General features: G+C 33.3%; 1 protein-coding gene across 1 annotated transcript in view; it reads right to left on the bottom strand.

The window, feature by feature from the left end:
- dsd (attractin-like protein dsd) overlaps window positions 1-12,661 on the bottom strand; it is a 30,164-nt gene extending 17,503 nt beyond the window's left edge. Inside the window, exon 1 of the mRNA XM_018543299.1 lies at window positions 12,206-12,661. Coding sequence (XP_018398801.1) covers window positions 12,206-12,625 — 420 coding nt within the window. The 5' untranslated portion in view covers window positions 12,626-12,661. The remainder of the gene's footprint in view (window positions 1-12,205) is intronic.
- Between the last annotated feature and the right edge of the window lie 11,703 nt (window positions 12,662-24,364).

The raw sequence follows: 24,364 nt of genomic DNA, 5'->3' as shown, positions 1-24,364 counted from the left end.
GTCGACAGAGGTCTGCCCCGACAGTACAATCCTAGCAACAGTACAATCGTAGAAGTCGTATGCCCCTTCGCAGGGGGTTGGGGGACGTGAGAGTTACTTCGCGTGGAAAGTTTAACGTTTCTAAACAGAAGGAGATGTAAAATAGTACTTGTTATAATACATATATGGCAGAAATGATACGTTAATACGTATAATTTCCGAGAAATGGTACATTAATTTTGAAACTTTTTTTGTTAATAACTTTTTAACGGACAGTGACCGCCACCTAAAACCTGCGGGAGATTACTCAGGGTCATGACCTTGACAACATATGTCAAGGTCAAGATCATTGGGGGGACTCCCCTTTTCTACATATTTACCATATATTCTATTAATTTAAAGTCGAATGAGTCTTGCATTGGATTATTTTCGTTATTGTGTACAATGTCCGTTTCTTGTAAGAATATAGTTTCTTGACTGTGAGAGTTGATTAAAGGCGTTAACAAAAATTAGTACAATGTATTATAAATTTGTTTAAGAGTATTGTGGGACGCGCCACTTGGAGATGAAGATTTGAAGAGAATTAGGGATTAGGTTAGATAAGGTCAGCCTACAGATTTTATCGAACGTGGAGGCCTATTATTTCGAGAACAGGATGGCGGCATATATAGCAGTGCCGTAAAAAATGCAGAATCAGGTTATCCAAAGAATGAACGAGCAAGGGCATTTTTCGACAGTCAAGACAGAATCTTTAGTAAAGACGAATTATTGGATATCTGATCTCCGGCGGAAAGTCGTGAAAGTAGTCAAGAATTGTCTCAGCTGTATCTTAGCTGAGAGGAAACGCGGAAGACAAAAAAGTTTTTTTAATCTAGTCGAAAAAGGGTGCACGCCACTAGACACGCTACACATCGACCACTTAGGACCTCTGCCATCGACCGCTAAGTTTTATCATCACATATTTGTTGTGCTAGATGCCTTCTCGAAATTTATTTGGTTATACGTTACGAAGTCGACGAGTATGATGGAGGTGCTGGCACATCTAAAGAAGCAGGCATCGATATTTTGCAAACCCAGGCGAATTATTTCAGATCGAGGAACTGCCTTCACCTCCAAGGATTTTGAAGAATACTGCGAAACAGAAGGCATAGAACATTCACTAATTACAACGGGACAGCCTCAAGGAAATGGACAAGTGGAACGAGTGAACCGCACGCTTATCCCTTTGCTAACAAAACTGGCCGCTCCAAGGCCTCACGAATGGTACAAACATCTTCATGCGGTACAACAGATGTTAAACACGGTAACTCATCGCAGTATTGGAACGTCGCTGTTTCACTTACTATTCGGGACATATCCACGAATGAAGGACCGTCCAGATATCAAAGAAATCTTAGAGAAGGAATGGATCTCAATTTTTTAAAACGTTCGATTTGAGAATTTAGTTTGTCCAACATACGAACAATCACAATCTATACAATTGATTTTGTAAATTACATTATCACTGTCTTCTTTCTTTAATTTATCTTTGCCTGTTTTAATATATTTGTTTAAATATATTTATTAGTTTTAATATATTTATTAATAGTAACAAGAAAGAAGGAAGCACTACAAAGCCTATCACGGTCAAAGCTAGATCAAGATGCTTATTATCATTATGTGTGAATTTATATATCGCGTATGTAGTTCTCTCAATCGCGTGCCGAACATTTTTTCAGACTTACAACGCAACTCTAAATAACTACCGCGGTAATATTACTTTAGTTAGATTGACAATCAATCTAACAAATTTCGATGCTTATAGCATCTTATTAGATCTTAATAATATGTTGAAAGACATATATTAAAATTTAATATTAAAGTAATGATAATTGAAATCTGTGAAAAATAAGATTGCGAAGAATATCACAAGTTGGCGTTTCGTCCCGGCTTCCACTACTGGACTCATCAGTAAGGTAATGTAGTGGGAGCCTACCTTAGACGCCGGTATAAGTTATTAAATCGAGACTCTATATAAAGAGACATACGTGTATCTCAGCACTTGCGAGAAATTTTAACGAATATCAATTGAATAGACCTCTGATGGCGAGTCGACGTAATAATGTTCTTCACTGATAACTCGAAAAGTAGATGGTTTTGGATTTGGTGCCCATTAACACTTTTGATCAGGAGATTATGAAGAACAACATACTACAGGTTCAACCAATTTGACCGGGATCCATCTTCCCTATGGCTGGGCCCGGGGTCCTTTATAATCGATATGAAATCTTTAATTGGAATTGTGTGGTTTGCGATAAAATTCCATCTTTTTTTAAACTCTGAGTGGCTAAATCTAATGAAATGTTTGTATACATAGATACGATATCAAAAGAAACAAATTTATAATTTGGATTTAAGGGTTTACCATTCAATTTATTCACGAGATCATAACTATTTTTTGTGTAACCTAGTTTTTCTTTGTTGATGCTATTTTCAATTATATTTTTAATAAAATCTGAAACTGGAAGAATTGGACTGTTTATACAACTTATGATTATTCTGAAAGGGTGACCTAATTTTTGTATTTTCGGTAGGCCATAAAATCTTGGAAGAACTCCATCCGTAACTAACAATCTTCGGTATAAAAATTGATCAATGTAATGTTTATATTTTAGTTTGGTTAGAAGTTCTCTAGTATCATTGTTAATTTAGTGAGCGGATCCTTATTTAGATCACTATTTCAATATATTTTAGATATGTCGACATTTTATTAGCTTTACCACATAATCAAATTAATCAAACTCCGAATATTTCCAATCATCAACATAAAATAATTCAATTCACATTAGAAGAAAGCGATGATGGTAGCATGAATTTTTTAGATATTAAAATAGGAATTAAAGATGGCAGAATTATTTTTTATTTATACAAAAGCTCACCAAGTCTGGTAGATTTCTAAATTTTAATTCAAATCATCCTATAGACCACAAAAAAGGTATCACAATTTCTCTTATTGACCATATTTTTCTATCACATCCAGCTTACCACAAAAAAAATATCACTGAGACAATGAACATAAAAAATGGCTATCCATTAGAATTTTTATTTTCCACCATAAACAACAGAATCAAATCATTATCATTCAAACACAATCATAATCTATTTGAACATAATAATGTAACAACCTGATTTTGTACTCGGACTAGCTCGTCGGGAATACGTGTCGCACAAAAAGGTTCGGCAGGAGGAGTATTCGCGTCGGATCGGTGATACGGTAATAATAGAAAACAATGCGAGATAACAATTGAGTAAAACGAACACGATTTATTACAAAGAAAATAAAATAAAATAAAATACAGAGATATAAAGCAACGCGAATAACAGTACTACAGAATAAAGAATACATGTACAGAAACGAAAACGCGGATAACAGTAATATAGCAGTAAGACGGACGCGGACAAGACGGTGTACGGCGAGACTTAATCCTAATTGCGCGAAGTATTTACAAACGAGTCGCGAGGCGTCAGTAGTTGCCGGGTCGAGCGAAATCGGCGGTTGGCGGTGTCGAACACAGGCTCGTACTTACAGCTAGGCGGTCCTACTGACGTCGCTAATTTTTCGGCGATTCGCTGATTCGCGGCGCGGATCGTGCAAGGCGGTGATTACCAACGCGGCGGAACGCGGGTATACGCCAGCTAATGGAAACTCGCGGCGCGACGCGTAAATCGAAGATGGTTCAACAAAGGAAAAGGATCCGATAATCAGCGGCTGAGAACACCCGACAGAGGCAGAGTACACTCTACCCCCTAGGTTCGTCGGAACAACGTATTCGCAGGTCTGGCAACGGACTCGAGTGCCTGGAAATCGTATATCTTTGACGGTTCGTCCGGTGGCCGAGAACGCCCGGCAGAGGCAGAGTACGCCCTACCCCCTAGATTCGTCGGAACGAGCGAGTCGCGGAAAACGGTCTCGGAGCACTAAATCGGATTCTAGGAGCTGGTGATCGGTTATAGCGAGGAGCTGGAGAGTTGAAATGTGTTCTATGCGGAAGGCTGGTGAAAAAGGCAATGAAACGTCGTCGATGCGGTATTTTATACGGAGCCGCCAGTCTTACTCGTATTGTTCCGGCTAGCTTCGATATTCTCCACCGATCGGCTTCTCGTGGAAGAAGATTTCCGATCGGCGCACAGTGGGACATTTTTGCAATCTAGGTGGACAAAATTATTGCGCTAAAGCATATTTGTTTTTTTGCTTGTATAAGACTTGAATGATATAAAAATGTAATTTAGAATGTATTTTCATCCTTTTTAAAAAATAATTTAATTAAATAAATAAATTAATTAATTATTTATACGATATGTTTTCTAAATATGCTTATAACATATGTTATACCGCGTTATACCGTGATGTAATTATTTTTACGTTAAACCTAGACCCTTAAACTGTACAGAAAAATCAAACTTTTTGAGCACAAGTTTGCACATCCTATTGATATGAGTGATAATATACCGCGCGCGCTCATACGTGCCACAGATTCTGCCACTTGCCGCTAAGCAACGCAGATATCACTAGTACATTGTGTAACGTGTGTGGTAAGTTGTCTATTGCGTGACGCGGGTGCGGGAGCACGAGCGAAGCGAGTGCGTTGCCCCGCGCCCGCGCCGCGCTATAGACAATTAGCACATAAGTTGCACATAGATTTTTTCCTCACGAGTAAATAACAATATTAATTATTACACGTTGAAGGACACTTATACAATGGGTGCTTTCCAGCAAGGACAGAATCAGACACTGTGTAACACAGAGAATCATTTCATTCTCGTTTAACGTAGTCAAACAACAGGGATGCAATGATTCACTGTGTTACACAGTGTCTACTTGTGTCGTAGCTGGAAAGCAGCCAATATTAGTTATGACACGTTGAAGGTACTTACAATCTTGGTAAAATGGCCCCGTTCACAAATTTCTGATCTATCGGGACGATATAGCCAGTATCGAAAAGCTGCTACAGGCGACGAGTAACAAAAGTCAAATGAGAACAAAGATGAAAAACGGCGCGACTCGAACGAACACCGGGCGGGCGGGCGCCAGCGTCGACGCAGGTTAGGTTTCTCTGTGTTGTTATTGGTGCTACCAGTGCTACCACCCTACCACTGCCTTGCGTTATTTAGGTTTCTCTGTGTTGTTATTCGTGCTACCAGTGCTACCACCCTACCACAGCGTTGCGTTATTTTTCATAACGCAACGATTTTGCGAAATAACTCAACGGCTTGAGTTATTGGCTATTTACCGCACTCAAAAGCATTGCAGTATAGGGCACATTACGTGCACGCGTGAGGAAAAAATAATTACATCACTGTATAACGCAGTATAACATATGTGATAAGCAGAGATAGGTATAGTATGCCGCGTATGTGAGCGCGCGCGGCATATTATCACACAATATCAATAGGATGTGCAAACTTGTACCCAAAAAGTTCGATTTTTCTGTACTGTTTAAGGGTCTAGGTTTAACGTAAAAATAATTACATCACGGTATAACGCGGTATAACATCGACCCGCCATCATAGGTCTATAGATATTCGCTAAGATTCTCGCAAGTGCTTTTGATACGCGTATATCTGTATATATAGAATCTCGATTTAATAACTAAAACAGGCGTCTAAGGTAGGCTTCCACTACAATGCCTTACTGATGAGTCCAGTAGTGGAAGTTGGGACGAAACGCCATAATTACGTGATATTCTTCGCAATATATTAGATTGATTAAAAGATTTTAATGAAAAATTGGCTCATTGCCCTTATTTCATTATATTAGCGGTACAACATATTTTATAAGCATATTTAGAAAACATATCGTATAAATTATTTATTTATTTAATTAAATTATTTTTTAAAAAAGGGGAAAATACACTCTGAATTACATATTTTTATCATTCAAGTCTTGTACAAGCAAAAAAACAAATATGCTTTAATGCAATAATTTTGTCCACCTAGATTGCGAAAATGTCCCACTGTGCAGCGGTCCTCGGTAGCGGCCGAAATTTCCCGATGAGACTGGCGGTTTATCGGCGGCTGCTATAGCTGTGAATTATTCTTACAAGGGAACACAACCAAGTGTATCTCTCCGATTTAAATGTGCTTTTAGTATGTTGTTCTATGGACAAAAATAAGAGACACGTATTTTTTTATACGTGCTGAGTCGCATGTTAAGGGGGTGAAATCCTCTCTTGAAAAAAAATCGGTTTTTTTCTTTCGAAGCGAATATCTTCGAAACTATAAGAGATAGAAAAAAATGTTTAGAATAAAAATTGAATGATTGCAAGAGTTTATAAGCATAATGGAACAAATTTTTGTTAAGTATTTATTTATTGTATACCCCCTCCTCCACTCTTATTTTCAAAAATTTTTTAATTTTTTATATGACGAAAATTAAAGAGAATTTTACGCTGAAAACAACGGTGTGTATTTAAATCATGTTCCGAAAAATCATTTTTCAGATATGAACAAAAACGTCTCTTTATACGCGCTCCATACGTATTCATACCGCGTTGAGAGCACAGGATATCTATCGTTGAAGGGCTAGTTATGTAATAAAGAACGTTTAATTTAAAACATGAAGATAAAAATAATTACAAACGTTTCGACACCGATCGAGTCTTAATTTTATAGTAAATACATTATTATAAAATAATTAGAAATCTACAATATTGCTTTATGGTAGTATTATCGTTTTCTTCCCATTATCAAAATGTTGCAAGTCAACAAATTAAAATAGTAAGATTGGGTCATTGAAAAATTCATAGTAGTAATGCAGTAAATTAAATTTATTGTTTTCAATGTTAGTATTACATAAAATAAGAATAAAAAATATGTAAAGTACAAAATATTAAAAATATATTAGAGTGCCTAACGTTTCGGAACTCACAGGTCCTTCTTCAGGGATTCTTGAAGATGTTACAAAATCATGGATATGAATAATCTTACGATGTAAGCGACATAGTGTAGTATAATTGTTTCGAAGAATTTATTCGCCTGTTTTTATGTAAATTGTGTCTAAAAAGTGAGAAATTCATTGTCGTCAATATGAAATAAAAGTAGTCAAGAGGTAAAAACAGGACAAGCGATTTAAATAAAAAAATATATAATTTAAAAAAATGTACTTTATTAAATAAAATGTTGAGAGTTAATAAATAAATAACGCAAAAAAGTCGTGATAATACACAGAAAACTTATAATAAGTAAAGAAAATATAATTCAAATGTGATATAGAAGTTATAAATATAAGAATAATTGTATAATGTAATTAATATAAAAACGTAAGGAAGGTTATTAAAATAATTTTAATCATCTTTTTTTAAATATTTTAAATAAAATATTTTCTTATTTTTTAATTTAAATTGCTTATCCTGTTTTTACCTCTTGACTACTTTTATTTCATATTGACGACAATGAATTTCTCACTTTTTAGACACAATTTACATAAAAACAGGCGAATAAATTCTTCGGAACAATTATACCACGCTATGTCGCTTACATCGTAAGATTATTCATCTCTATGATTTTGTAACATCTTCAAGAATCCCTGAAGAAAGACTTGTGAGTTCCGAAACATTAGGTACTCTAATATATTTTTAGTATTTTGTACTTTATATAATTTTTATTTTTATTTTATGTAATACTAACATTGAAAACTATAAATTTAATTTACTGCATTACTACTATGAATTTTTCAATGACCCAATCTTACTATTTTAATTTGTTGACTTGCAACATTTTGATAATGGGAAGAAAACGATAATACTACCATAAAGCAATATTGTAGATTTCTAATTATTTTATAATAATGTATTTACTATAAAATTAAGACTCGATCGGTGTCGAAACGTTTGTAATTTTTATTGTTGTTATTTTTATCTTCATGTTTTAAATTAAACATTCTTTATTACACAACTAGCCTTCAACGGTAGATATCCTGTGCCCTCAACGCGGTACGAATACGTATGGAGCGCATATAAAGAGACGTTTTCGTTCATATCTGAAAAATGATTTTTCGGAACGTGATTTAAATACACACCGTTATTTTCAGCATAAAATTCTCTTTAATTTTCGTCATATAAAAAATTAAAAAATTTTTGAAAATAAGTGGAGGAGGGGGTATACAATAAATAAATACTTAAAAAAAATTTGTTCCATTATACTTATAAAGTACTCTTGCAATCATTCAATTTTTATTCTAAACATTTTTTTCTATCTCTTATAGTTTCGAAGATATTCGCTTCGAAAGAAAAAAACCGATTTTTTTTCAAGGGAGGATTTCACTCCCTTAACATGCGACTCAGCACGTATAAAAAAATACGTGTCTCTTATTTTTGTCCATAGAACAACATACTAAAAGCTCATTTAAATCGGAGAGATACACTTGGTTGTGTTCCCTTGTTAGTATATGTACAGGCGCATTGCGCCCTTATTACCGCTGACACCATAGTGACGATGCTCTTTAGGAGGCATCATTACAATAATAATTCTGTCATAATAATAAAAAAAATTTTGTACGGTCCCATACATCAAAAAACGTATCAGAAAAACAACATTTAACAACCTCCATAGAAAATACAATATGAATACAGCTTACAAACCTATTAATAAATTAAACAAATATATTAAAACAAGCAAAGATAAATTTAACAAAGAAGATAGTAATAATGTAATTTCTAAAATCAATTGTATAGATTGTGAGAGAGAGAATTGTTCGTATATTGAACAAAAACCAAAAGAAAATTAAAAACTAGAGTTAAAGAACCTAAAGCTGACACACGAAAACCTATTAATAATAACTCGGTGGTATTTCTTCAACTTAATTTAGATCATAAAATGGATTGGGATTATGTAACTATTTTGGACACCGAATCACAATATCACAAAAGATCGATATCGGAAATGATATTCATAACATCTCAAGTCAATAGCATTAATAAACAAAGTGACACTGAAAAATTTCCGGACATTTTCCTTCCTCTTCTAAAATCATTCTCCCACCAAAACACAACTCAGTTTCTCCTACATAAACACTAGTTTATATAATCCATATAGCAATCTGACATTGTAAATTAAATATCACTCTCACTGTTAACGGAATACGCATCTTTAATTATTATAATTTTTATTTTTTTACAATACACGAACTAATTTTCAACCATACTTCCATGTCCATTTCTTCAATTATGCGGCAAAATATAAGTAAATACTCTCATACAAATTTATAATACATTGTACTCAATTTTTGTTAACGCCTTTAATCAAATTTCACAAACTCCATCCAGTGTGTGGCAAATACTCGACCTTTTACTTTGTTTGTATTATTTAGCCGCTAAATAGATTTATCTTTTATATATGAGTCATTCCACGTCAACTGGGCTATCCCTCTGATTAAAACTGTACGCTACTAAATGTAACTTATAGGATACCAAAATTTAGGTTGAAGCTTCTAGTTTTCGATGCTATGTGGCGATTTTGAAAAACATCAAGTAATGACCTTGATTTTGTCAAGGTTAAATAGAAAAGAAATTTTCATTATTCCAATCTCCACTATTTTTTTTTAAACAAGGTCCAATAGCTATTTTCAATGTAATTTTGTATGCTGAATCGAAATCTGTAATTAAAATTAACCAATAATATTAAGAAAAAGCTTTCTGCGTTCGAACAGGGTTAAGCCTGTCTCTGGTTTACTTACCAAAGCCCGCATTACTTTTTCTTATTTTTTCTTATTTACCTATTTTTTTTACTTTTTATTGTCATTGTCTATTGTTATTTTTTTACTTTTTTTAACTTTTATTTTTGTAATCTTTTTTTATTATTTTTATTCTTTTAATTCAAATTTTTTTATTATCTAATATTAGTACTCTCGTAGTGTATCATCAGGACTTAATGAAAATCTCTTAACCCTTAGCAGCACGGTGGTCAGTAGTACTGACCACATATTGTTTCGTACATTTTCGAATGTACACGAGTTATTTTTTTATAGAAAATGATAAATCTTTTTAATTCATGGTACCAAGACCTTGGATAAACAAAAGAAATTACCTAATGTATATAATTTTAGCAATAAGGCATTGTTATAAACAAAGGAACGCAAAAAAACACCACATATAACAAAAAAAATCATTATTAGCTCATGTATTTCAAATAATAAAATGTTACTTTGAGGTATAAGGATTTTTTGGGTTGCTGATTACGAATCTGAAGTCCGTTTTCAGAAATTCAAAATGGCGGATCCAATATGGCCGACGATTTTCTAAAAATTGCACAATTTTGCTTCTTTTCTATTTAACGGACAAAATCAAGGTCATTGCTTGATGTTTTTCAAAATCGCCACATGGCATCGAAAACTAGAAGCTTCAACCTAAATTTTGGAATCCTATAAGTTACATTTAGTTGCGTACAGTTTTAGTCACGGGGGTGGCCCAGTTGACGTGGAATGACACATATATACATATATATATATATATATATACAATATATCTTCTACTGTACATCATATTAGAATAAAAAATAATTTTTAAATAGTATCGAATTCGTGCATACAAAATAACTAGTAGTTTTAACACTATAATTGTACATACAAGTTATCGGAATAAACTCTATCCTACTAATATCTACTAATAACAATTTTGGTACATGCAGTATGTACCAAACAATCGCCAAAAGTTACCTATAGATAGCAAAGTAGTATCGAAAATTTTCAACAATTAATAGTTTAATATTGACTGTAGTAGAGATTAATCACTGTAACAAAAATGATTTGTTATCATATAAATCTAAATTCTTTTAATTAATTCATTATTAATTTACTTTATTAATTTAATCATTATATTCTTCGGTTTTTTAAAATAAAATACACGTACTTTTAGTGGGCCACATATTGTCTTGTTGTGACAATTATCGTGCACGGTAACGTTCTCCCAGATCTTAGAGGACACATCAAACGCCCATATCTCGTTGGTCACGGTAGAGTTTTCCACGACGCCACCATACATGAATATCTTGTCGCCAAATAGCACGCACGAATGCGCATATCGCGGTAATGGCATTCGGCCCTCGATGTGAGGTGTCTCCCAAACATTGCCGTTATAATCATATACGTATATCATCTTGGAACGACGGAAACTCTCGCCGCCAACCACGTACAGCGAATCCTTCCAAACGATGGAACAGTGACTTGCTGAGCCTTCCGGTGGTAGATCCTTATACGTGACACTCTCCCAAGATCCACGGTCACTTCTTTGGCTACAATCCGCACCTGCGACGATCGTGCACACATACATGAGTTTATTTCTACAAAAGTTGTACGGGTTACCTCAAAAAAGTAACGCTTATCATTATCGTTACTTTTTGAAAAAAGTAACTCGTTACCGTTACCGTTATTTAAAATGTAACGATTTGTTACTTTTCTTTTATAATGCCTAAAATTATTAGATTTTAGAATTAGATTAGCTAATAATTAATATATTAAATGTGAAATAAATAGTTGAACTTGAAACTCTAAAAATTTACAGTAGTATTTATGAATTGTACATACATATATGTATATAATATAATATAATATGCAATATATATATATATATATATATTAGGTGTACAAATAAGCAGGATTAACGTTACCGTTTTTATGTAACGCGTTAGAGTTACTGTTACTTGCGATAAAAAGAAATACGTTATTCGTTACTCGTTACCGATTGTAAAAAGGAACGCCTCAACGTTACTCAAAAGTAACAAGAAAAACCATTACTTTTTTCGTTACTTTTCAAAAAATGATAATATTTATGTAAATATAGCTACATATGAATAAATTGTTATTTAATTTCATAGCTTTTTCATTTTATATTTTATAAAAAATAATTTTTAAATAGTATCGAATTCGTGCATACAAAATAACTAGTAGTTTTAACACTATAATTGTACATACAAGTTATCGGAATAAACTCTATCCTACTAATATCTACTAATAACAATTTTGGTACATGCAGTATGTACCAAACAATCGCCAAAAGTTACCTATAGATAGCAAAGTAGTATCGAAAATTTTCAACAATTAATAGTTTAATATTGACTGTAGTAGAGATTAATCACTGTAACAAAAATGATTTGTTATCATATAAATCTAAATTCTTTTAATTAATTCATTATTAATTTACTTTATTAATTTAATCATTATATTCTTCGGTTTTTTAAAATAAAATACACGTACTTTTAGTGGGCCACATATTGTCTTGTTGTGACAATTATCGTGCACGGTAACGTTCTCCCAGATCTTAGAGGACACATCAAACGCCCATATCTCGTTGGTCACGGTAGAGTTTTCCACGACGCCACCATACATGAATATCTTGTCGCCAAATAGCACGCACGAATGCGCATATCGCGGTAATGGCATTCGGCCCTCGATGTGAGGTGTCTCCCAAACATTGCCGTTATAATCATATACGTATATCATCTTGGAACGACGGAAACTCTCGCCGCCAACCACGTACAGCGAATCCTTCCAAACGATGGAACAGTGACTTGCTGAGCCTTCCGGTGGTAGATCCTTATACGTGACACTCTCCCAAGATCCACGGTCACTTCTTTGGCTACAATCCGCACCTGCGACGATCGTGCACACATACATGAGTTTATTTCTACAAAAGTTGTACGGGTTACCTCAAAAAAGTAACGCTTATCATTATCGTTACTTTTTGAAAAAAGTAACTCGTTACCGTTACCGTTATTTAAAATGTAACGATTTGTTACTTTTCTTTTATAATGCCTAAAATTATTAGATTTTAGAATTAGATTAGCTAATAATTAATATATTAAATGTGAAATAAATAGTTGAACTTGAAACTCTAAAAATTTACAGTAGTATTTATGAATTGTACATACATATATGTATATAATATAATATAATATGCAATATATATATATATATATATATTAGGTGTACAAATAAGCAGGATTAACGTTACCGTTTTTATGTAACGCGTTAGAGTTACTGTTACTTGCGATAAAAAGAAATACGTTATTCGTTACTCGTTACCGATTGTAAAAAGGAACGCCTCAACGTTACTCAAAAGTAACAAGAAAAACCATTACTTTTTTCGTTACTTTTCAAAAAATGATAATATTTATGTAAATATAGCTACATATGAATAAATTGTTATTTAATTTCATAGCTTTTTCATTTTATATTTTATTAACTATTTAATTATTGTATAATAAATTAGTGTATAATTATTCTTATATTTAAAGTTATATAATATAATTATTGTATAATTATTGTATTATTATCCTTCCTTTTTATATATTTTTGGTCACAAATAAACTGATTACAATTCAACAACATTGATTTATATATTCGACGGCTACATTTTTACAAATAAAGTACGTATACACAACTGCGTACAAATTTGAAATGGCCGCGTTTTGCGCAAAAATGAATGCGAATTTACGGTACTTTATAAATCTAGTGACTTTACCTGGTGTTTATTCGCAGGCGATCGCTTGCGGGTGCCATTAAATGAAGAAGAAGACGAAGGCTGGGTTCGGGCAGTGCGCTATCAGCGCCATTTGTGTAGTACTATCCTTGTCTCACGTCTAATGGACAATGAAGATAGAATTACACAAATAGCGCTAATAGCGTCTCTCCGAATCCAGTCCAAGAAGAAGCTTTATAGCTTTGAAGTAAAATGTCGGAACCAACAGAATAACGAGAAAAGTAATGTAAAATTATGTTTCTCGTTATTGAAAATTGTAACTTAGTTACCGTTACTGTTACTCGCTAGAAAAAGTAAATACGTTACTCATTTCTTACTGAAAAAAGTAACGAAACCAGTAACTACGTTACTTTTATAAGTAACGTTAACAACCCTGCAAATAAGTTTTAAAGCGTTTTTTGTGTAACGTATAATTTAAACTTAGAATTAAAATATTTTCGCGCTTTTTTGATATGTGGTGGCGCTTAATGTGTACTATTAAAAAAACAATTGACTTCATACAATTGGGAACTTAACTTCAAAATTAAATGGCTTTAAAATGACAGACGACAAGCAATTTATTCGACATTGCATTCAATACAAATTTCAATTAAGGAAAAAGCGATGCTAAAGTATATGAATAAATTTGGTCTGTTGTTGGAAACAATGTTGTATGTAAAAGTACGTGTTTGGTTTAGGCGATTTAAAGAGGATGATTTTGATGTTAGCGATAGAGAACGTAGTGGTGCTCCTCAGAATATTACAGACAATCAAGCATTACTCGATCAAAATATATGTCAAACACAAAAAGAACTTGCACAGCAACTTGGAGTAACTCAACAAGATATTTCAATTCGTTTACGGCAGATGAGAAAGATTCTGAACGAAGAAAAGTGGGTGCCGCATGCATTAAATGAAAAAAACAAAATGATCGTCTTGAGAAGTGTTTGAATCTGTATAATAAACAGTATAGAAAATCTTTTTTGTGGAAAATCGTGACTGGTAATGAAATGTGAATTTTTTACGATAATCCTAAAAAGAGAAAAAATTATGTGGATCCAGGACAACCCACAACATCAACGCCAAAACGCAACATCCACAGCAGCAAAGTTATGCTATGCTATCTCTGGTGAGATATGAAGGGTGTGCTATATTTTGAGCTGCTCCACCCGAATGAAACGATTAACAGTGATCGCTACAGTCAACAATTGATTCATTTAAATCAAGAAATCGAACAAAATCGTCTATTTACTGCCGAAGGAAAACGTCCCGTGAAATTGTTTTATAACAACGCTAAGCGTCATGTTCAGACATAGCTTCAGACTATCATTTATTCCAGTCAATGAAAAACGCCTTGTCCGGTGTATACTTTCGAGCATTTGAAGAAGTGCGAAAATGGATGGTTAATTTTATCGCATCGAAAGACGAAACCTTTTTCGTTTCTGGTTTTCGCAAGTTGCCCGAAAGGCTAAAGGTCATAGATAATGACGAGGATTATTTTGATAATTAAGTGTGTTTTTATTTCTAAATAAATAAATATTAAATTTTATTAAAAACGCTTTAAAACTTATTTGTACACCTATATATAAATAAATATACAATATATATATGTAATGTAAATTATATATTTTCAACATTGGCAGTACCTTTTTATTTTAATTAGAACACAGTATAAGATATTAAGTACAAAATATTTTTTAAAGAAATTAAGAATGGAGTATAAAATAAAACAATAAATATTTAATAATTGCATTTATTCTTTTCACTTATTATTTCACTCGAAATTGAATTCTCACTCGAAGTATAATTCATGCTTTTATTTAACATTTATTCTTTATAAACTTGTAAGTAAAACTATTTTATTCTTAACTCAAACACTTCAAAAATCAAGAAATAACTCAACACAGCATATAACAACATCAAACAAATTCATTTCACGCTCACGGCCATCGCGCGCTGTATGAAGAGCTTAGAACATATACTACTGGAAGCGGAATAAGGTGCTGAACGTGAAGCCAATATCTGTGCGAGAGAGGAAGGTATAGATTCAGAAATGTTCGCAATGCACATGCGTCAATACTATCGTCTGCATGAATTATACAGTTATTTAGTGTTCTCATGCACTGTCATGCACGCAGTGTTTGTAAGTTTCAAAGGTTTTAAGTTACGTATCCTTGACGGGAACAAAGTGGAGGTTGAGTAGTACATGCGTATTGCGAACATTTGTGACTCTACCTGTCTCTCTCGCACAGACGTTGGCTTCATGTTTGGTATATGGGTAGCATAGACAATTCCACTTTCCAGTAGTATGTGTTCTAAGATAAAGAGAGCGACGAGAACATGTTCACGATTGTCGAATCAGATAGGCTGCGTTCGAGTAGAGCGCTATCATCACTATTTATGTTGTGCTATTCTTGTCTCACGTCTAATGAACGCCCCCCTCCCTCACCGGCCCCGTCGATAGAGGTCTCCCCCAACAGTACAATCAAAGCAACAGTACAATCATGGAAGTCGTGTGCCCCTTGGCAACGGGGGGGAGGGGGGTGAAAGTTACTTCGCGTGGAAAGTTTAACGTTCCTGACAGGAAAAGGTGTAGAATAGTACTTATAATATCATACATGTATTATATATCATATGTTAATTTTAAAACTATGATTGTTAATAACTTTTTAACGAAGGTCGAGCGACGGCTAAAACTTGTTGGAGGTTACTCAGGATCATGACCTTGACAACATATGTCAAGATCAAGGTCATTGGGGGGGGGGGGGTCCCCTAATCGATACTTTTACCGAATTGATTCTTTGTCCTGTATTTTATTTTCAGATTTATTGAAAGGATAGGCTTGAATTGAAAGTTATCTTACTCACGCTCCCCTCGTGTCGAGAGAACATGACCATAATACGATTCACCAACCCCAATTACTTAATCGGCTGTGTAACTAACATATTTACAAATTTTTTATAAATTTCCTTGCAGAAGGAAAAATATATTTTAAAAACAAATTTAAAAGTTTTTTTACAAGTAAGTTCCCAGTAGGGGTAATCATAGTCTACCAGATCTAACCAGATATCAACTCTTATTTTAGTGTGAAAGATCGTCTTAATAAGCTTTAAAGCTTCTATTCATTTATATTCTCCCTATTCTTTATTCCTTTCTCTCTTTTCCATTTCTATTTTATTATTTAGTAAAAGGGCTGGAAAGATAAGGATTCTCTCTATTCTTTATGTCCTTTCTCCATTTCCTTTTTTATTTCTATTCTAATTCTATTTTTATCCGTCTTATTTAGTTAAAGGAATGGAAAAGAAAGCAAAGGAAAAAACAGACAGAACCAGAAATATTGGAAAATAACAATATAAAAAAAAAAAAGAATCAGAAAACAGGTCAAGAAGGAAGAATAAGAAAGATAGAAGGAAAATCAATTGGTTGATTTGAATTGCGTTTCAAGACCGACGATTGATCAGCGCGCAATTTGGGGGGATTACGTATATATATGAGTTAATTATTAATTTAGTAAATGAGACGTTATTCTTACTTTGATAAATATTGCAAAGAATATTACTACGTCGACCCGCCATCAGAGGTCTACTGATATTCGCAAATTCTCGTAAGTGCTGTTACACGCGTATATCTCTTCATATAGAATCTCGATTGAATAACTCTCCCAGGCGTCTAAGGTAGGCTTCCACTACAATACCTTAGTGATGAGTCTAGTAATGGAAGCTGGGACGAAATGCCAAAATTACGTGATATTCTTCGCAATATATTAGAATAAATTAAAAAATTTTAACGAATTTATAAGCTCGTAGCCCTGTTTCTTTTTATTAAAAAGAAAAACTCAAGTGGTACTATTCCTTATTAAATTATATAAAAGATTACAAAATTAAAAAGTTAAACCAAAGTCTAAGATAGGCTCCCGCTACATTACCTTACTGATGAGTCTTACTATGAGACTACCTTACTGAGTGATAGTAGTGGGAAGCCGCGACGAAACGCTAACTTGTGATATTCTTCGCAATCTTATTTTTTTCTTAGATTTACATTTATTATTACTTTAACTTTACATTTTTAAAATTTAATATGTCTTTCAACATATTGTTAAGATCCAATTTATGATGCTATAAGCATAAAAAATTGTGATATTACTACGGTAGTTAATTAGATTTGCGTTTTAAGTCCGAAGGATTTTCGGCGCGCAATTGGGGGGGAACTACTTACGTAGTATATAAAATTCACTCTTTAACATATCTTATATATGATCGCACTAATAACAGTGAATAGCTCTCATTAGCCTTTATATTCTTGTTATTTAAACCAAAGTAATTTTATAATTTACTCATTTCTAAAATATGTATCATGTGTATAAAAGAAAAGTCATAAATCAGTCATAATTCAGTTAAAATTCGATTACATAAGTAATTTTTATTTGATATCAACAATCGGCGCCAAATAAAATTCGACCCAAATAATATAATACCAACCACGAAAAAAGTAATAGTAACTCTATATTACAAAACTTACCTTTTTAAAAAAGGGTAAAAAAGGCGTGTGTGTGCGTGTAAAAGTGTGTGTGTGTGTGTGTACGCCTTGGAAAAAACTATAAACCATAAGTATAACTATAAAGCATATATATGATAAAGCCTAAACATAACATAGTGAAAAATATACAAAATAAAAACCCAATTGATGCTTAGTACAAAATACGCAAGTTAAATTCTACTTTAAAAACCTAAGAATTACTATTCTTATTTTACTGCTTACTTAATTATAATGACATATATTATTTGTATAAAATGATATATGATTTGATATCAACAGTCAGCGCCAAGTTAAATTCTACTACTCCTAGAATCTTTTTACGACCGTACAATTGATAAACAATAATAAACAACAAGAAGGAAGCTAATAACGGTCAAAACTGGATCATAATGCTTATTATAATTGTGTGAATTTTATATACTACGTATGTAGTCCCCCCAAAAATCGCGACGCTGCCGCTGATACTTTTTCAGCATTGACGCATACATATTTACTACCGCAGTAATATCACTTACAATTAGTTAAATTGACAAGCAATCTAACAATTTTTGATGCTTATAGCATCTTATTGGACCTTAATAATATGTTGAAAGACATATTAAAATTTAACGATGTAAATGTTAAAGTAATGATAAATCTCTCTGATAAATCTCTGTCAACTCGTACCGGTAATATTCTTCGCAATCTTATTTTTCACAAATTTAGATTTATCATTACTTTAACATTTACATCGTTAAATTTTAATATGTCTTTCAACATATTATTAAAATCCAATAAGATGCTATAAGCATCAAAAATTCATAGATTGCTTGCCAATTTTACTAATTGTAAGTGATATTACTGCGGTAGTAAGTATATGTATGCGTCAATGCTGAAAAACTATCAGCGTCGCGAGTTTTGGGGGGACTACATACGCAGTATATAAAATTCACACAATTATTATAAGCACTGTGATCCAGCTTTGACCGTTATTGGCTTCCTTCTTCTTGTTTATTATCGTTTAACCCTTTCAGGGGCACATTTTTCTTTCCACTGAATTTGGTTGAAACTCGTTATTCGGGGGTTTTCGGGGTCGCTGAATACGAATCTGATGTTAGTTTTGAAAAATTCAAAATGGCGGATCCAACATGGCTTACATGAAAATTGAGAATCCAGTTATTTTTCTTTTCCAGTTTTTTTTCAGTTTTTTTTTTGTTTTATGTATAGTAGTATATACAATCATATAAATTTATATATGATTATGTATGATCTATTTTTCTCTGGGTTGTAAATAAAAATACTGATGAGTACGAAAAGGCTTCCATTTTGTACAGGTCATCGGACAATAAATTGTCAAGTACATAACTCGTATACAAGCGTCTTCCATTTATATACTCACCGTTTTGAATCCTAAAATCTATTTTCATTTTCGTATTCACTGACCTCGAAAACCACCGAGTAACTTTTTTCAAGCGAATTCAGTCGATTTTCAGTTTTTTGTCCGCCATATTGGATCCGCCATTTTGAATTTTTAAAAACCTTAGAACATATAGTACTGGAAGGAGCATAGTCTCTCGAAAGTGAAGGCGAGTAGATTGACAGAGAGGAATAGATTAAGATCGTAGTTGGTAATGCGCATGACTGTAGGGAGGGAATGCGCGAGCAAGCGAATTATACACAGCTGTCAGCTGCAGTGTACATTTGATATATGAATTTAAGGTTAAAGGCTAATAAATTTCAATTAAGAAAACTGAAAATTGCGGCGATTTTTTTGATAAGTTATCAGAACATCATCATAGAGAGTAACATTTTGATTTATTAGAAAGTTGCATATTTCATTTATACAAGTGATTAATTATACTGGAATGAATAATAACACATAATTAAGTCAAAAGTACAAATACTTCATTTCGAAGATGGACTCGAATGCGAAGTATTGACATACTTATTATAACTTATTTAGAATAATTAAAGAGTAATTACGAAAACTAACCTCAAAACTAACATTATGAATTCCGTATATTAATACTATACTCACAAATAATTAAACTTACAAGTGATATGAAGACGCCTGATTTTCTTCTTTGCAAATATAGCAATACATTGCCACAAATCACTTATAATTTTCATAGAACCAAACAGAACCAAACACAGTTCGCAAATAATTAACGTACTTTCTAGTCTAGCATCCACGGTGGATAATCCACCGCGCACGCGTATGGAGTATGCGCATTACAATCTACGATCTTAATCTCTCCATCCTTGTCAATCTTCTCGGCTTCAACCGAATGTACAGGGACCATATGCCTATGCTCCTTCCAGTACTATATGTTCTAAGTTAAAAACTGACAACAGATTCATATTTAGCGACTGTGAAAATCCCGGAGGAACTTTTTTCAAGCAAATTCAGTCGATTTTCAATTTTTTGTCCGCCATATTAAATCCGCCATTTTGAATTTTTGAAAACCGACATCAGATTCGTATTCAGCGACCCCAAAAACGTATAAATAATAACTTTCCCGTATGTGTTTGTACGGAATTATGTTTCACAAATGATTTTTTTTTTTCAAAAAATGGTAATTTTTTGGTATATTTTTGTTTATAATTAATTAACTATAGTATTTTAATACGTGCGATATCTTGCATTCGATAAATAAATGCCTTGACTATGTAGAAAATCAATCACGACATAAAAAACATGAGAAACTGATTTTTAAATGTGAAAAAACTAGCTGATAAAAGGTGGGTCGCTGGGCGACCCACTGCGACGCAAAGGGTTAAATTCTACTATTACTAACACGTATTATTTGTATTTGTTGTTTAATAAAATAGTTGAAAATATATGTTTGTAACAAGGCTCAATGAATTTAAAAAATAATTAAACAGCAGGGCTACGAGCCAACATTCGTTAAAATATAAAGGTGTTAGTAAATATAAAATGTCATTAGTTAAATATATATATAAAGTTTAATAAAATTTAAAAACAGATGTTTCGACCTTTATTAGGTCATTTTCAATGTTAAAAAAGTCGCAAAATCGTTAACAATGTACAAACTATGGTAATTATAAAATTAAAAAAGCGAAAAAATGTATAAAAATATTGACAAAAAAACGAAAAATATGTACATAAATTCTTTGATGTGGGTGTTTAATCTCACTTGCAATTAGATACTCAATCATATCGGCGCACATTGGCAAGAGTCCATCAAACAACGCAATCATCGAATTAGTTTATGAAATACTCCACATTTTTAAATCAAATAGTAAAGTAATAATACAGTGTCAGTGATAAATACAAAAAATAAAGAACTGAAAATAGTGTAAGAGTCAATTATCAATCAGTAAAAAGAGTCAATTCTCAAGGTAATAAATTAAAATGAATATAATGTAAAATTACAACATATTGTACGTACATCACCACATCCATTTTGTTAATTTAGTACCAATTAAATTAAATTATAATCAATTTTACCTTGTAATTGTATCAAAGTACAATTATGATTAGTTTATAATTAAAAAAATGCGAAGATGTTGACACTAAACAATTTAAAATAAGAATAACCGAACATCTCAAGTACAAAGGAATTACAAATGGAAATAAGGGGAAAATCTGGAAGAGGTAAATATGTAATAAAGTGGGAATATATGTGAAAGAGGTAAGGAAATTTAAGAAGGAGAGAGAGAGTTAATAATCTGAGAGTAAGATTCTGAATAGTCGAACTTTAAAAACCTACGTGGTATTATCCTTATTATTTACTTAATTCTAATGACGTGTATCATTTGAAAAACCTAAGAGGTATTATCCTTATTACTTACTTAATTCTAATGGCATATACCATTTGTATAAAAGATTTGATCTCAACAGTCAGCGCCAAGTTAATTTTTATATTCTACCAAATTAAAAAGTAAAACACAAGTGATACCATTTTTTAAAACCCATGTACTATTCTTATTAACTTCTACTAAATTAAAAGGTGAAATCCATGTAGTACTATCTTTATTATATTAGCGTATAATATATGCGTATGAATTACATAAAATAAATAAACAATAAATTCTACTTTTGTTAAATTAACATTTAGATTATAATTTTACCTTTATTATCAAATTATCATTAATTTTTCATTTATATATATATATTTTTATTAATTATTATAACTTGTAGATAGTTTTTGTAGTTTTTCTTATTCGATCTAGCAGCGCCAAATGTTTTTACATAAAAAATTTTTCTACTTAAATAAATTTTTTTCATTCTGTACTGTTACTTCTTTAATTTTTGGTGATTACACTTAAAATGAATAAAGTAATGTAATTTTGCAATAAAGTAATGTTTTGAAGGAAGATTAAATAACTAATTACTACAACTTTGATTGGAGGAATAAATGTGTGTGAATAAATTGTGTTTGAATTAATTGCGATATAATTTTTTTAAAGAAGAATTAAACTACTTGGATTGGAATAGGAAAATAAGGGTGCCGTCACATACAGCCCGCAATCCGTAATCCGCACCGGATGTCCGTAAAAGTTACTAGGGATTGCATCCGTAGTAGGGACTGCGGATTGCGGCAGATATTTTCTCACGTAATCCGCACTTATGTGAAAATAAGCATGAACGTACCCTTATTCACTCTATTGTGTATTACTTTTCTTTGATTAAATGAAAAAGCCACTGAATTTTTCAAAATTGTTAAGCACATTAATCTGTAACGATGCCCCCCTAAAATGCATCGTTCCTACGTGGTGCCAACGGTAGTAAGGGCAAGGCGCCTGTATATATATTAACCCTTCCTCGACACACCTATTTTTTGAATCAAATACGCCAGTGCGGGTCAATGTGACCCGAGACGAACTTTGATCGCTCGCCATTCAGTCATAAATGCACCGATCGACCTGAAAAAATTCTGACGTATACTTTGGACATACTTAAATAATATCCGATCATAAAAAAAGTATTAAAAATTATTAACATGCTTAAAAAAATTCGTGAAAAATAGCTATACAGCTATAGTTCAATCCCTCGGCTGCCACCAGAGGGCCATGAAACCGCCGTTATTTGAATTGCCAGAAAGATATAAGCGTTCAAACTGAACCAACGGGTCACATTGACCCATAGTGTCGAGGAAGGGTTAAAGTTAATTCACAGGGACAGCAGCCGCCGGAACCGCCAGTCTCACCGGAAAATGCCGACCGTTGTCGAGGACCGCTGATCGGAAATTTTCTCTCCCACGAGAAGCCGATCGGCGGAAAATATCGAGACCGACCGGAGTATTGCGAGTGAGACTGGCGGTCTGTATAAAATACCGCGTCGACTACGCGGCGCGGCCTTTTTGCCTCTACCAGTCCGATCCAGAACACTTCCCGAATCACCAGCTCCTAGAGTGCTCCGAGACCGCTTTCCGCGACCTCGTTCCGACGAACCTAGGGGATAGGGCGTACCCTGCCTCTGCCGGGCGTTCTCGGTCGCTGATTATCGGATCCTTTTCCTCTGCACGACCATCTTCGAAATACGCGTCGCGCCGCGAGTTTCATTTGCTAGCGTATACCCGCGTTCCGCCGCGTTGACAAACACCGCCTTGCACGATCCGCGCCGCAAATCAGCCGAACGCTGAAAAACAAGCACGTCACTAGTACCGCCTCGCCGAATTTCGTACACCCGGCGGCTACTGACGCCTCGTGACTCGTTCTGTAAATAATTCGCGCATTTAGAAATAAGTATCGCTGTACTGTCCGCGTCCGTCCGACTATTCTGTTTTATCTTTGTAATTACTCGCGTTTCCGTTCTTCTATTATATCGCGTCATTTTCTTATTTTATTCTTCTGTGTATATTACTATAATTATATCTTTATATCGTCTTTGTAATAAATCGTGATTGTTCTACTCAACCATTATTTTATATTTCTGTTGTTGTTTCTCCGAACATTTCCGTGTCTCCGATTCGACGCGAATACTCCTCCTGCCGAACCTTTTTTATACGACTCGCATATTTTTACCGACGAGCTAGTCCGAGTATAAAAATCAAGTTGTTACAAATCAAACACTATTTATACATTAAAGGTTATGACACGTTCTTTGATTACGTTGGAGACTCGGAGTACAATTGCGTTACGTGCTTACATACTCCTAGAGACCCTATACCAGAGTCTGGACACGAGCGCGATTGTGGCAAAATGCTACGAGAGAGAAATATATATATATATATACTATCTTCGTCTATTAATTCTAACCTTAATGTAATGTATATATTTGTATATTCTCTTTCATTTAAGTTAACAGCGTAAAAAATATTAAAAATAATAACATTAAATAAATATTTATAGTAAAAATGAGTGGCTGCGCTGCTCCGTATCGTAATAATTCAGCTATCAAAGGATATACAATG

Source organism: Cyphomyrmex costatus, unplaced genomic scaffold (assembly GCF_001594065.2).
Source record: "Cyphomyrmex costatus isolate MS0001 unplaced genomic scaffold, Ccosl1.0 scaffold366, whole genome shotgun sequence".
Taxonomy (NCBI): Eukaryota; Metazoa; Arthropoda; class Insecta; order Hymenoptera; family Formicidae; genus Cyphomyrmex; species Cyphomyrmex costatus.
Note: the sequence above shows the minus strand (reverse complement) of the source record. Positions and strands in the feature narration are given on the sequence as shown.